Here is an 11,394-nt window from a genome sequence, read left to right as displayed (position 1 = left end):
TCGTGAGGGGTGGGAAGATCGTGAGGGGCTAAAAAAGGGCGGGAAGGTCGTGAGGGGTGGAAAAAGGGCGGGAAGGTCGTGAGGGGTGGAAAAAGAGCGAGAAGAGCGTGAGGGAAGAGAAAAGGACGTGAAGGTCGTGAGGGGAGGGAAAAGGGCGGGAAGATCGTGAGGGGAGGAAAAAGCGAGAAGAGCGTGAGGGAAGAGAAAAGGACGTGAAGGTCGTGAGGGGCTGGAAAAGGGCGGGAAGATCGTGAGGGGAGGGAAAAGGGCGGGAAGATCGTGAGGGGAGGAAAAAGGGCGAGAAGAGCGTGAGGGAAGAGAAAAGGACGTGAAGGTCGTGAGGGGAGGGAAAAGGGCGGGAAGATCGTGAGGGGCTGGAAAAGGCTGGCAGCGTCCTGAGGGGAGGGAAAGGACGGAAATATCGAGGGAAGTGGGAAGGGTGGGGCGGGTTTCGCGTCCGCTGTGAGGGCGGGCACGTCCCCGTTGTGAGGGCAGGCACCTCCCCGTTGTGAGGGCAGGCACCGCCCCGCGCCCGCGCCATGCTGGCGGCGAAGCCGTCGCGGGTTCCGCGCATGCGCTTGGCGCTGAGGGCAAGCGAGCGGCGGGAATCCGCCATGGAAGAAACCGCGGCGGGAGCCGGCGGTTCCCCCGGGCCGGCCGCGGCCCCGTCCCCGCGGGGCTCGGCCGGGCCGCGGGAGGACGAGGTGAGCGCTGGAAGGGTCCGGCTCGGCCGGGGGGAGCCGCGGGGGAGCCGCGGTTCCAGGCGGGTAACGGTTCTTCCCTTCAGCCACGGTCCGGCGGAGCCAGCACGGAGAGCCGGGGAGCCGCGCCAGGTGAGGGCAGGGAAGGGAATCGGGGGAGGGAGGATTGGTTTGGGTGAGATTTGGGTGGAATTTGGGGCTCTGGGTGCAGGAAGGATTGGTTTGGGTGAGATTTGGCTGCTCTGGGTGCAGGAAGGATTGGTTTGGGTGACATTTGGGGCTCTGGGTGAAGGGAGGATTGGTTTGGGTGAGATTTGGCTGCTCTGGGTGCAGGGAGGATTGGTTTGCGTGAGATTTGGGGCTCTGGGTGAAGGGAGGATTGGTTTGGGTGAGATTTGGGTGGAATTTGGCTGCTCTGGGTGCAGGGAGGATTGGTTTGGGTGAGATTTGGGTGAAATTTGGGGCTGTGGGTGCAGGGAGGATTGGTTTGGGTGAGATTTGGGTGGAATTTGGGGCTGTGAGTGCAGGGAGGATTGGTTTGGGTGAAATTTGAGGCTCTGGGTGCAGGAAGGATTGGTTTGGGTGAGATTTGGGTGAAATTTGGGGCTCTGGGTGCAGGGAGGATTGGTTTGGGTGAGATTTGGGTGGAATTTGGGGCTCTGGGTGCCGGGAGGATTGGTTTGGGTGAGATTTGGGGCTCTGGATGCAGGGAGGATTGGTTTGGGTGAGATTTGGCTGCTCTGGGTGCAGGGAGGATTGGTTTGGGTGAGATTTGGGGCTTTGGGTGCAGGGAGGATTGGTTTGGGTGAGATTTGGGTGGAATTTGGGGCTCTGGGTGCAGGGAGGATTGGTTTGGGTGAGATTTGGGTGCTGTCAGTGGAGGAAGGATTGGTTTGGGTGAAATTTGGGGTTCTGGGTGCATGGAGGATTGGTTTGGGTGAAATTTGGGGCTCTGGGTGCAGGGAGGATTGGTTTGGGTGAGATTTGGGGCTCTGGGTGCAGGGAGGATTGGTTTGGGTGAGATTTGGGTGAAATTTGGGGCTCTGGGTGCAGGGAGGATTGGTTTGGGTGAGATTTGGCTGCTGTCAGTGGAGGAAGAATTGGTTTGGGTGAAATTTGGCTGCTCTGGGCGCAGGAAGGATTGGTTTGGGTGAGATTTAGAGCTCTGGGTGCAGGGAGGATTGGTTTGGGTGAGATTTAGAGCTCTGGGTGCAGGAAGGATTGCTTTGGCTGAAATTCCACCTTACACAAATATATTTATTATTTCCTTTTTAACTCACCCTGAATTCCCATTGCAGAGCCGGGCTCGGCCGCGCTGTCCAAGGGAACGCCGGGCTCGTCGGGCCGGAGGCGGCGAAGAGCCGCGGGCAGCCCCGGGGCGGCCCCGGGCTCGTTCCGGCTGTCCCCGGCCGTGGCCGCGCCCCGGGGCCCGCGGGGCCCGCGCCGCTCCTGGCGCCGCTCCAGCCTCAAGGGGCGGCGATCCCGCCGCAGGTCGCTGCCCCCGCTCCACACCGGTGCGTAACTTTGTTTTTAAATACAATTCTCTTTCTAAAGTCACATTCCGTTTTATTCTCAAATTTTATTTAATTTTAAAATTCAAAATTCAATTTAAATCGATATTAAATTCAAATTTCGTTTTATTTTCAAATTTCATTTAATTTTCAAATTCAGAATTCAATTTAAATCGATGTTAAATTCAAATTTCGTTTTATTTTCAAATTTCGTTTTATTTTCAAATTTAATTTAATTTTAAAATTCAAAATTCAATTTAAATCAATATTAAATTCAAATTTCGTTTTATTTTCAAATTTCATTTAATTTTCAAATTCAAAATTCAGTTAAAATCGATATTAAATTCAAATTTCGTTTTATTTTCAAATTTTATTTAATTTTAAAATTCAAAATTCAATTTAAATCGATATTAAATTAAAATTTCGTTTTATTTTTAAGTTTCATTTAATTTTAAAATTCAAAATTCAATTTAAATCGATATTAAATTCAAATTTCGTTTTATTTTCAAATTTCATTTAATTTTATATTCAAAATTCAATTTAAATCAATTTAATTTTAAATACAAATTTCGTTATTTTGTTCGAATTCATCGTTAATTTGATTTAATATTTAAGTTTTAATATTTAAGTTTTAAAAAATTATTTTTAAATTTAAAATGTAATATTTAATATATTAAATTAATATATTAATATATTAACTTAATATATTAATTTAATATATTAATATATCAAATATTAAAATAAGTAAAATATTTCTAAATTTAAAATGTAATATTTAATATATCAAATTAATATATTAACTTAATATATTAATTTAATATATTAATATATCAAATATTAATATTTAATTTTAAGAAAAGGTAAGTTCGTTTTCGTTTCATTTTAACTTAATTTTTTGATGAATTTAAATTTATTTTTAAATTATCCAAAAATGGAATTGAATTTCACTGGTAAATTTTCATTTCATTTTCAATTTATTTAATTTTAAATTCAAATTTCATTTCGTTTGAATTCGTCGTTAATTTAATATTTAATTGCTAATATTTAATTTTTTAAATTCCAGCTGTTTTTTTTTTTTTGGGGGGGGGAATTTCACCATTTTTTAACCATTTTTTAACCCTTTTTTTTCCCAGGGTTGAGCCAATCCATCAGCCTGGAGCTTCCCGAGGTCCAACGTCTCTCCCTCCTCCTCCTCTCCAGCTTCCAGGTAAATTCACCCAAAATCCTGGAATTCACCCAAAATCCTGGGAATTTTTTAGTTCTTCCAGGGCTGGAGCAGCTCCTGAAAATCCTAAAATTAACCAAAATCTTGGAATTCACCCAAAATCCTGGAATTTCTGGGTATTTTCAGGGATGGAGCCGCTCCTGAAAATGTTAAATTTACCCAAAATCTTGGGAATTCACCCAAATACTGGGAATTTTTGGGCCCTTTCAGAGGTGGAAGAGCTCCTAAAAATCATAAAATTCATGAAAATCATGGAATTACCTCAAAAATCTTGGAATTTACCCAAATCCTGGAATTTTCCCCCTAAAAAAATCTTTGAATTCCTTAACCTGACTGCTCAAACACAAAAAAAAAAAAAAAAAAAAAATTGGCCTCCAAATCTTAGTTTTAAGCCCCAGAAAGTTGGGATAAAAGCTGATTTTTTTTCCATTTTTTAGTGGATAATTCCCATTTTTCCCATTTTCCCCATTTTTTTCCCATTTTCCCCTTTTTTATTGAATTTTTCCCATTTTTTTGTTGGATTTTTCCAATTTTTCCCCATTTTTGGTTGGATTTTCCTTTTTTTTTCCCATTTTTTTGTTGGATTTTCCCCAATTTTCTCCATTTTTGTTGGATTTTCCCATTTTCCACCCTTTTTAAAAATTTTTCCCATCTTTTCCCTTTTTTCCCATTTTTTGTTGGAATATTTCCCATTCCCCATTTTTTGTTGGATTATTCCCATTTTCCCCCACTTTTTGTTGAATTTTCCCCATTTTTCTCCATTCTTGTTGGATTTTTCCCATTTTCCCAATTTTTTTTTTATTTTTCCCAATTTTTATTGGATTTTCCCATTTTCCCCACTTTTTGTTGGGTTTTTCCCCTTTTTTCCCCTTTTTTCCCATTTTTTGTTGGAATATTTCCCATTTTTTGTTGGATTTTTCCATTTTTGTTGGATTTTTCCTATTTTTTTCCCCATTTTTTTGTTGGTTTTTTTCATTTTTTCCCCATTTTTTCTTGGATTTCCCCCATTTTTATTGGATTTTTCCCGTTTTTCCCCATTTTTATTGGATTTTTCCCATTTTCCCCTATTTTTTATTGGATTTTTCCCATTTTTTTCCTTTTTTCCCTCAGTTTTCTGCCCGGAAGTTGCAGCAGGTCCTGGAGGAATCCGAAGGATTCGACCCCGAGGCTTTCGCTGCCAAAGGTTGGGAAATCCCCAAAATTTGGGATTTTCCCCCTCAAAATCCCAAATTTCCAACTCCCCAGAGGGGTGGAGACCTCAAAAATTTGGGGTTTTTTTGGGGAAAAAGCAGCATAATTAATTAAGAATTAATTTGGAATTAATTTTGGTGGGGGGGGGGGGGTCCTGAGGGATTCCTGGGTTTTCCCAAAAAAAACCAAAAAAAAGTGGGAATTTGGGTAAAAATGTCCAAGAAAAATGACCAGAAATAGAGGAGCTGATAGCTAAATTCCTTTTAAAATAGAGGATTAATTAATAGTTAATTAATGATTAATTAATTGTTAATTGGGGCAGGATGAAAAAGGATCCTGAGGGATTCCTGGGTCTTTCTGATTCCCAGAAAAATCAGGAATTTCAGGGGAAAAAAAGGGGGGAACACGAGAAAATAATGGAATTAATGACTGATAATTAATAATTAATCAATAATTAACTGGGGGAAGGTCAGAGCAGCTCCTTGGGGTCCTTATTCCCAAAAAAAGTTGGGAATTTGGGTAAAAATAATCGAGAAAACCACCAGAAATCCCTAAATTCGATTCGAAAAATCAGCAATTAATTAAGAATTAATAAATAATTAATTCCAGGGTGGTTTCTAATCCCATTTTTTCCCATTTTTTCCCATTTTTTCCCCAGTCCAGAGGGGCTCTGAGGAATTCCAGAGGTTCCTCCAGAGGCTGATCCACGATGGGACCCTCAGGAATTGCCTGGAACCGACCCCGGGGTGAGAATTCGGGGAAAAACCCCCAAAATTTGGGAATTTCCAGGATGAGAAATGAAAAATTCATGGAAGTAAAAAGAAAAAAATTGGGAATTTCCAGGCTGGGAGGGGGAAAAATTTATGGAAATCCCCAAAAATTGGGAATTTCCACCCTGGGAATGACAAAAAAATAATGGAAATAAAAAAAAAAATTGGGAATTTGAAGGCTGGAAGGGGAAAAAAATGTATGGAAATCTGAAAAAATAGGGAATTTGCAGCATGGGAAATGGAAAAATTCATGGAAATCTGGAAAAATTGTGCATTTCCAGGCTGGTAAAGGGAAAAAATTATGGAAATCCCCAAAAATTTGGAATTTGCAGACTGGGAAGGGGAAAAATTTATGGGGGAAAAAAATTTGGGAATTTCCAGGCTGGAAAAGGGAAAAAATATGGAAATTTTTAAAATTGGGAATTTCCAGGCTGGGAAGGGGAAAAATTTATGGAAATCCCCAAAAATTGGGAATTCCAGGCTGGGAAGGGGAAAAAATTTAGGAAATAAAAATCTGGGAATTTTCACTGGATATACCCCAAAATTTGGGAATTTTTGGGAGTTTTCACTGGATTTGCCCCAAAATTTGGGAATTTTTGGGGAATTGGTGCCAGGTTTGCCCCGAAATTTGGGAATTTCTGGGGAATTTTGGGTCCTTTCCCACAGGGATTCCCTGGATCCGGCGCTGGAGGAATCCGTGGCTCAGGTGAAGCAGCTGATGGCCAGGTGGGGACACCTGGGGACACTCTGGGGACATTTTTGGGACACCTGGGCACACCTCGGGACACTTTGGGGACATTTTTGGGACACCTGGGCACACCTGGGCACACCTGGGGACACCTTGGGGACACCTCGGGACACTCTGGGGACATTTTTTGGACACCTGGGCACACCTGGGGACATTGGGGACACACCTGGGGGACAACTAGGGACACCTGGGGACACCTGGGACACACTTGGGCACACCTGGGGACACCTTGGGGGTACTTGGGGACACCTGGACACACCTGGGGACATTGGGAAGACACCTGGGCACACCTGGGGACACTTTGGGGACATTTTTGGGACACCTGGGCACACCTGGGGACACTGGGGACATTTTGGGACACCTGGGCACACCTGGGACACACTTGGACACACCTGGGGACACCTAGGGACACTCTGGGGACATTTTTGGCACACCTGGGCACACCTGGGGACATTGGGAAGACACCTGGGACACACCTAGGACACCTTGGGGGTACTTGGGGACACCTGGGACACACCTGGGGACACCTGGGACACACCTGGGACACCTTGGGGGTACTTGGGGACACCTGGGACACCTTGGGGACACCTGGGACACACCTGGAATGGGGAGGGGACACCTGAGAGACACCTGGGACACACCTGGGGCACACCTGGGCACACCTGGGGATACAGAGAATTAACTTGGGGACATCTGTCCCCACCTGTCCCACCTGTCCCCTCCCCCTCAGCCTCTCCGGGGAGCTCCAGGCCTGGGATCGGCTCCTGCAGCAGCACCTGCAGCACTCCCAGGAGGCCTCCAGGTGAGAATTCCCACTTTTGTCCCAAAAATCCCCCTTTTATCCCCGGAATCCCAACATTCATCCCCAAAATTCCCACATCCATCCCCAAATTCCCACTTTTATCCCAAAAATCCCCCTTTTATCCCCAGAATCCCAACGTTCATCCCCAAAATTCCCACACTGATCCCCAAATTCCCACAATTATCCCAAAAATACCCACTTTTTTTTCCCCCAAAATTCCCATATTTATCCCCAAATTCCCATTTTTATCCCCAAAATTCCCACACTGATCCCCAAATTCCCACTTTTATCCCCAAAATTCCCACATTGATCCCCAAATTCCCACTTTTACCCCCCAAATTCCCACTTCTATCCCCAAAATTCCTACAATTATCCCAAAAATACCCACTTTTCTCCCCAAAATTCCCACTTTTATCCCCAAATTCCCCACTGATCCCCAAATTACCACATTTATCCCCAAATTCCCCCTTTTATCCCCAAATTCCCACTTTTATCCCCAAATTCCTACAATTATCCCAAAAATACCCACTTTTCTCCCCAAAATTCCCACTTTTATCCCCAAATTCCCCACTGATCCCCAAAATTCCCACATTGATCCCCAAATTCCCATTTTTACCCCCAAAATTCCCACATTCATCCCCAAATTCCCACATTGATCCCCAAAATTCCCATTTTTTTCCTCTCTCCAACCCCAAAATCTCCATTTACCCCCAAAATTCCCTCTTTTACCCCCAAGATTCCCACATTTCCCCAAAATTCCCTTATTTGCCCCCAAAATTCCCGAATTTACCCCAAATTCTCCCCTTTTACCCCCAAAATTCCCAATTTTCCCTAAAAAACTCCCATTTTTCCCTTCTCCAACCCCAAATTTCCCCCTTTTGCCCCCAAAATCCCCTCATCTATTCCCAAATTTCCTATATTTACCCCCAAAATTCCCAAATTGCCCCAAAATCCCCACATTTATCTCCAAAATTCCCAAATTTCCTTCAAAATCCCCATTTTTACCCCCAAAATTCCCGAATTTACCCCAGATTCCCCCATTTACCACCAAGTTTCCCAAAATCCTCATTTTTTCCCCAAAAATTCCCCCCAAAATCCCCATTTTTACCTCCAAAATTCCCAAATTTCCGCACCAAAATTCCCAAATTTTTGCCGTAAAATCCCCATTTTTACCCCCAAAATTCCCATTTTTACCCCCAAAATTCCCGAATTTACCCCAGATTTCCCCCCGTTTACCAACCAAGTTTCCCAAAATCCTCGTTTTTACCCCCAAAATTCCCGTTTTTCCAGGAATTTGGAGCAGCTCCGGGCCGGGAGCCCTCCCGGGGCCCCTCCCCCGATTCCCAAAAATTCCCAAATTTTGGCCTCCAAACCCAATTACGGCGCCATCCTGACCCAGCAGGGCCCGGCCCTGCCCGCCCTGCGGCTCCTGGTGAGCATTTTGGGGTGAAAAACCCCGGATTTGGGAAATTTGGGCAATTTCATGGAATTTTGGGGGTTTTTATGGGAATTTTTGGGGGATTTTTGGGAATTTTGGGGATTTTTTCTACGGCGCCATCCTGACCCAGCAGGGCACGGCCCTGCCCGCCCTGCGGCTCCTGGTGAGCATTTTGGGGTGAAAAACCCCGGATTTGGGAAATTTGGGCAATTTCATGGAATTTTGGGAGTTTTTATGGGAATTTTGGGGTGATTTTTGGGAATTTTGGGGATTTTTTCTACGGCACCATCATGGCCCAGCAGGGCCCGGCCCTGCCCGCCCTGCGGCTCCTGGTGAGCATTTTGGGGTGAAAAACCCCAAATTTGGGAAATTTGGGCAATTTCATGGAATTTTGGGAGTTTTTATGGGAATTTTTGGGGGATTTTTGGGAATTTTGGGGAGTTTTTCTACGGCGCCATCGTGGCCCAGCAGCTCCTGGTGAGCATTTTGGGGTGAAAAAACCCGGATTTGGGAAATTTATGGGATTTTGGGGGGTTTTATCGGAATTTTTTGGGATTTTTTGGGCGGATTTATGGGGATTTTTGGGGAACTTTTGGGATTCTTTTTGTTTATTTGAGAATATTTTGGGGGGAATTTTGGGGAATTTTTGGGGTTTGTCTTGGGGAATTTTTGTGGATTTTCTGAGAACTTTTGGGATTTTTTTGGTGGATTTTTGGGGAATTTTTGGGATTTTTTTGTGGATTTCTGGAGAAATTTTGGGATTTTTTGTAGATTTTTGGGGAATATTTGGGGGGTTTTATGGGAATTTTGGGGGATTTTTTTGGGAGAAATATTTGGGGATTTTTGGGAGAATATTTGGGGTTTTTATGGGAATTTTTGGAGTTTTTTGGGGGATTTTTGGGGAATTTTTGGGGATTTTTTTAGGATTTTTGCGGATTTTTTTGGGGGGATTTTAGGGGATTTTTTTTGGGGATTTTTGGGGACTTTTTGGGGGGTTTTATGGAGATTTTGGGGGTTTTTATGGGAATTTTTTTGATTTTTTGGGGGATTTTTTTAGGATTTTTGGGGAATTTTTTGGGTTTTTATGGGGATTTTTTGGGGGTTTTTATGGGAACTTTTGGGAGTTTTATGGGGATTTTTTTGGGATTTTTCGGGATTTTTTTGATTGTTTTATGGGAATTTCTGGGGATTTTTTGGGGGCTTTTTTGGGAACTTTAGTGGATTTTTGGGGTTTTTATGGGGGATTTTGGGAGATTTTTGGGGATTTTTTTGAATTTTTAGACAATTTTTTTGGGACTTTTTTGGTTTCTTTGGGATTTTTTTTGGAGGGGGTTTTGGTGAATTTTATGGGAATTTTTGGTGTTTTGGGGAAATTTTGGGATTTTTTGGAGGATTTTGTGGAATTTTTGGGATTTTTTTTGTGTTTGGGATTTTTTTGGGGTTTTTTTTTGGGATTTCTAATTTTGCTCTTTTTTTTTTACTTTTCTGGGGCTTTAATGTGAATTTTATGGGAATTTTTGGGGATTTTCAGGTGGATGAGGCCCAGCAGGCCGGGAAAATGGTGCTGGAATTCCACGAGGAGAGCCGGACCTTCCTCAGGGGCCTCTCGGAGCAGCTGGGTGAGCAAAATCCCAAAAAATCGCCCAAGATGGCCCAAAATTGCCCAAAATCCTGCGAATTTTGGTGGAAAAATGAGGAATTTCGGGATTTTCCCGGTTTTTTTCCAGCTTCCCGAGCGTTCCGGCAGCTGCAGGGATCCCCTGCGCGGAAGCTGCTGCAGAGGAGGCCCCAGAAGGTTCTGCCCGAGGAGGGGGAATAATAATAAAAAAAAAAAAGGAAAATCCCAAAATCCCGAGGTTTTCCCTCAAAATATTCCCGTTTTGAGAGCGGTGCTTCCGGGTTGGGTGCGGCGCGGCGGTGATTGGTTGATATGGGTGTCAATCAGTGAGATCAGCCAATCACAGGGCGGAGGGGGTGAGGCTAGTTGTCACTGAGCTTTGTTTTCCGTGTTTGGGCGACGGTTTGCTCTGATTGGTCCGCGTCGCCGTCAATCAAAGTGATAAGCCAATTGGGGCGCGGCTTCTTTATTCTCTCATTGGTCCGTTCGCCTGTCAATCAGATGAGTCACCCAATCGCAGCACGCAGGAGGTGGGGGGACACCCACTGCTTCTTGGGCGCCGCTTCCGCGTTTGTGCGCTGCTCGCTGACGATTGGTCAGCGTGTTTGTCAATCACTGGAATTGACCAATCGCTGCGCGGCTGGTGGTGGGGGCGGGAACTGTGGGGATGGCGATGAGGACTGGGCTGAGGGGGGCACCAAATGTCCCCAAAATGTCACCAAATGTCCCCAAATGTCGCCAAATGTCCCCTCAGTGCCCCCAAATGTCCCCTCAGTGTCCCCAAATGTCCCCCAGTGTCCCCGGACGGGGACACTGGGGGACATTTGGGGACACTGAGGGGACAGGAGGTGACACAGGAGGTGGCACAGAGGACAGGAGGTGACAGAGGGGACAGGAGGTGACACAGGAGGTGACACAGGGGGTGGCCGGGGCTGATAGCGCCTGGCTCTTCCTGTGTGGCTTTGGGGACATCCTGAGGGAGGGGCTTGGGGACACTTTGGGGACACTCTGGGGACAGGGAGAGGGACTTGGGGACAATGGGGACACCCTGGGGACAATGGGGACACTTTGGGGACAGGGGCAGGGACCTGGGGACAATGGGGACAACCTTGGGGACAGGGGCAGGGACTTGGGGACAATGGGGACACTTTGGGGACACTCTGGGGACACTGGGGACACTTTGGGGACAGGGATTGGGGACATTGGGGACACTCTGGGGTCAATGGGGACACTTTGGGGACAGGGATTGGGGACATTGGGGACAGGGACAGGGGCCTGGGGACAATGGGGACACTTTGGGGACACTGGGGACACTTTCAGGACACTTTGGGGACACTCTGGGGACACTTTGGGGACAGGGGCAGGGACTTGGGGACAGTGGGGACACTTT

The 11,394-nt window shown here is 45.4% G+C and overlaps 1 protein-coding gene across 3 annotated transcripts; it reads left to right on the top strand.

The window, feature by feature from the left end:
• The first annotated feature begins 519 nt into the window (after positions 1–519).
• Positions 520–10,235, top strand: DSN1 (DSN1 component of MIS12 kinetochore complex). Of its 3 annotated transcripts, none has more exons than XR_012052303.1 (11): positions 525–704; positions 788–833; positions 2,000–2,215; positions 3,346–3,419; positions 4,548–4,620; positions 5,287–5,374; positions 6,065–6,104; positions 6,877–6,948; positions 8,239–8,380; positions 9,918–10,005; positions 10,114–10,235. XR_012052303.1 is itself a non-coding variant. In XM_072920072.1 (11 exons), the coding sequence occupies exons 1-11, from the start codon at positions 540–542 to the stop codon at positions 10,203–10,205; spliced, it is 1,116 nt and encodes a 371-aa protein (XP_072776173.1). In that variant the 5' UTR covers positions 525–539; the 3' UTR covers positions 10,206–10,235. The 3 variants fall into 3 exon arrangements, 2 of the variants coding, with proteins under 2 accessions (XP_072776174.1, XP_072776173.1); XM_072920072.1 differs by having other exon boundaries at positions 6,065–6,124; XM_072920073.1 differs by lacking the exon at positions 5,287–5,374 and having other exon boundaries at positions 520–704.
• The last annotated feature ends 1,159 nt before the right edge of the window (positions 10,236–11,394 follow it).

The sequence above is a fragment of the Taeniopygia guttata genome, chromosome 30 (assembly GCF_048771995.1).
Source record: "Taeniopygia guttata chromosome 30, bTaeGut7.mat, whole genome shotgun sequence".
In the NCBI taxonomy this organism is placed as follows: domain Eukaryota; kingdom Metazoa; phylum Chordata; class Aves; order Passeriformes; family Estrildidae; genus Taeniopygia; species Taeniopygia guttata.
The sequence above is the reverse complement of the archived record's forward strand: the minus strand, read 5'-3'. Positions and strand labels throughout refer to the sequence as shown.

What these genes read in the sequence shown, in the direction of transcription:
- DSN1 (XM_072920072.1), top strand. Translation starts at nt 540, where the DNA reads ATGCTGGCGGCGAAGCCGTCGCGGGTTCCGCGCATGCGCTTGGCGCTG. An exon ending in CCGGGCCGCGGGAGGACGAG is followed by an intron (nt 705 to 787) that starts GTGAGCGCTGGA and finishes TCTTCCCTTCAG; the next exon opens with CCACGGTCCGGCGGAGCCAG. An exon ending in GAGCCGGGGAGCCGCGCCAG is followed by an intron (nt 834 to 1,999) that starts GTGAGGGCAGGG and finishes TTCCCATTGCAG; the next exon opens with AGCCGGGCTCGGCCGCGCTG.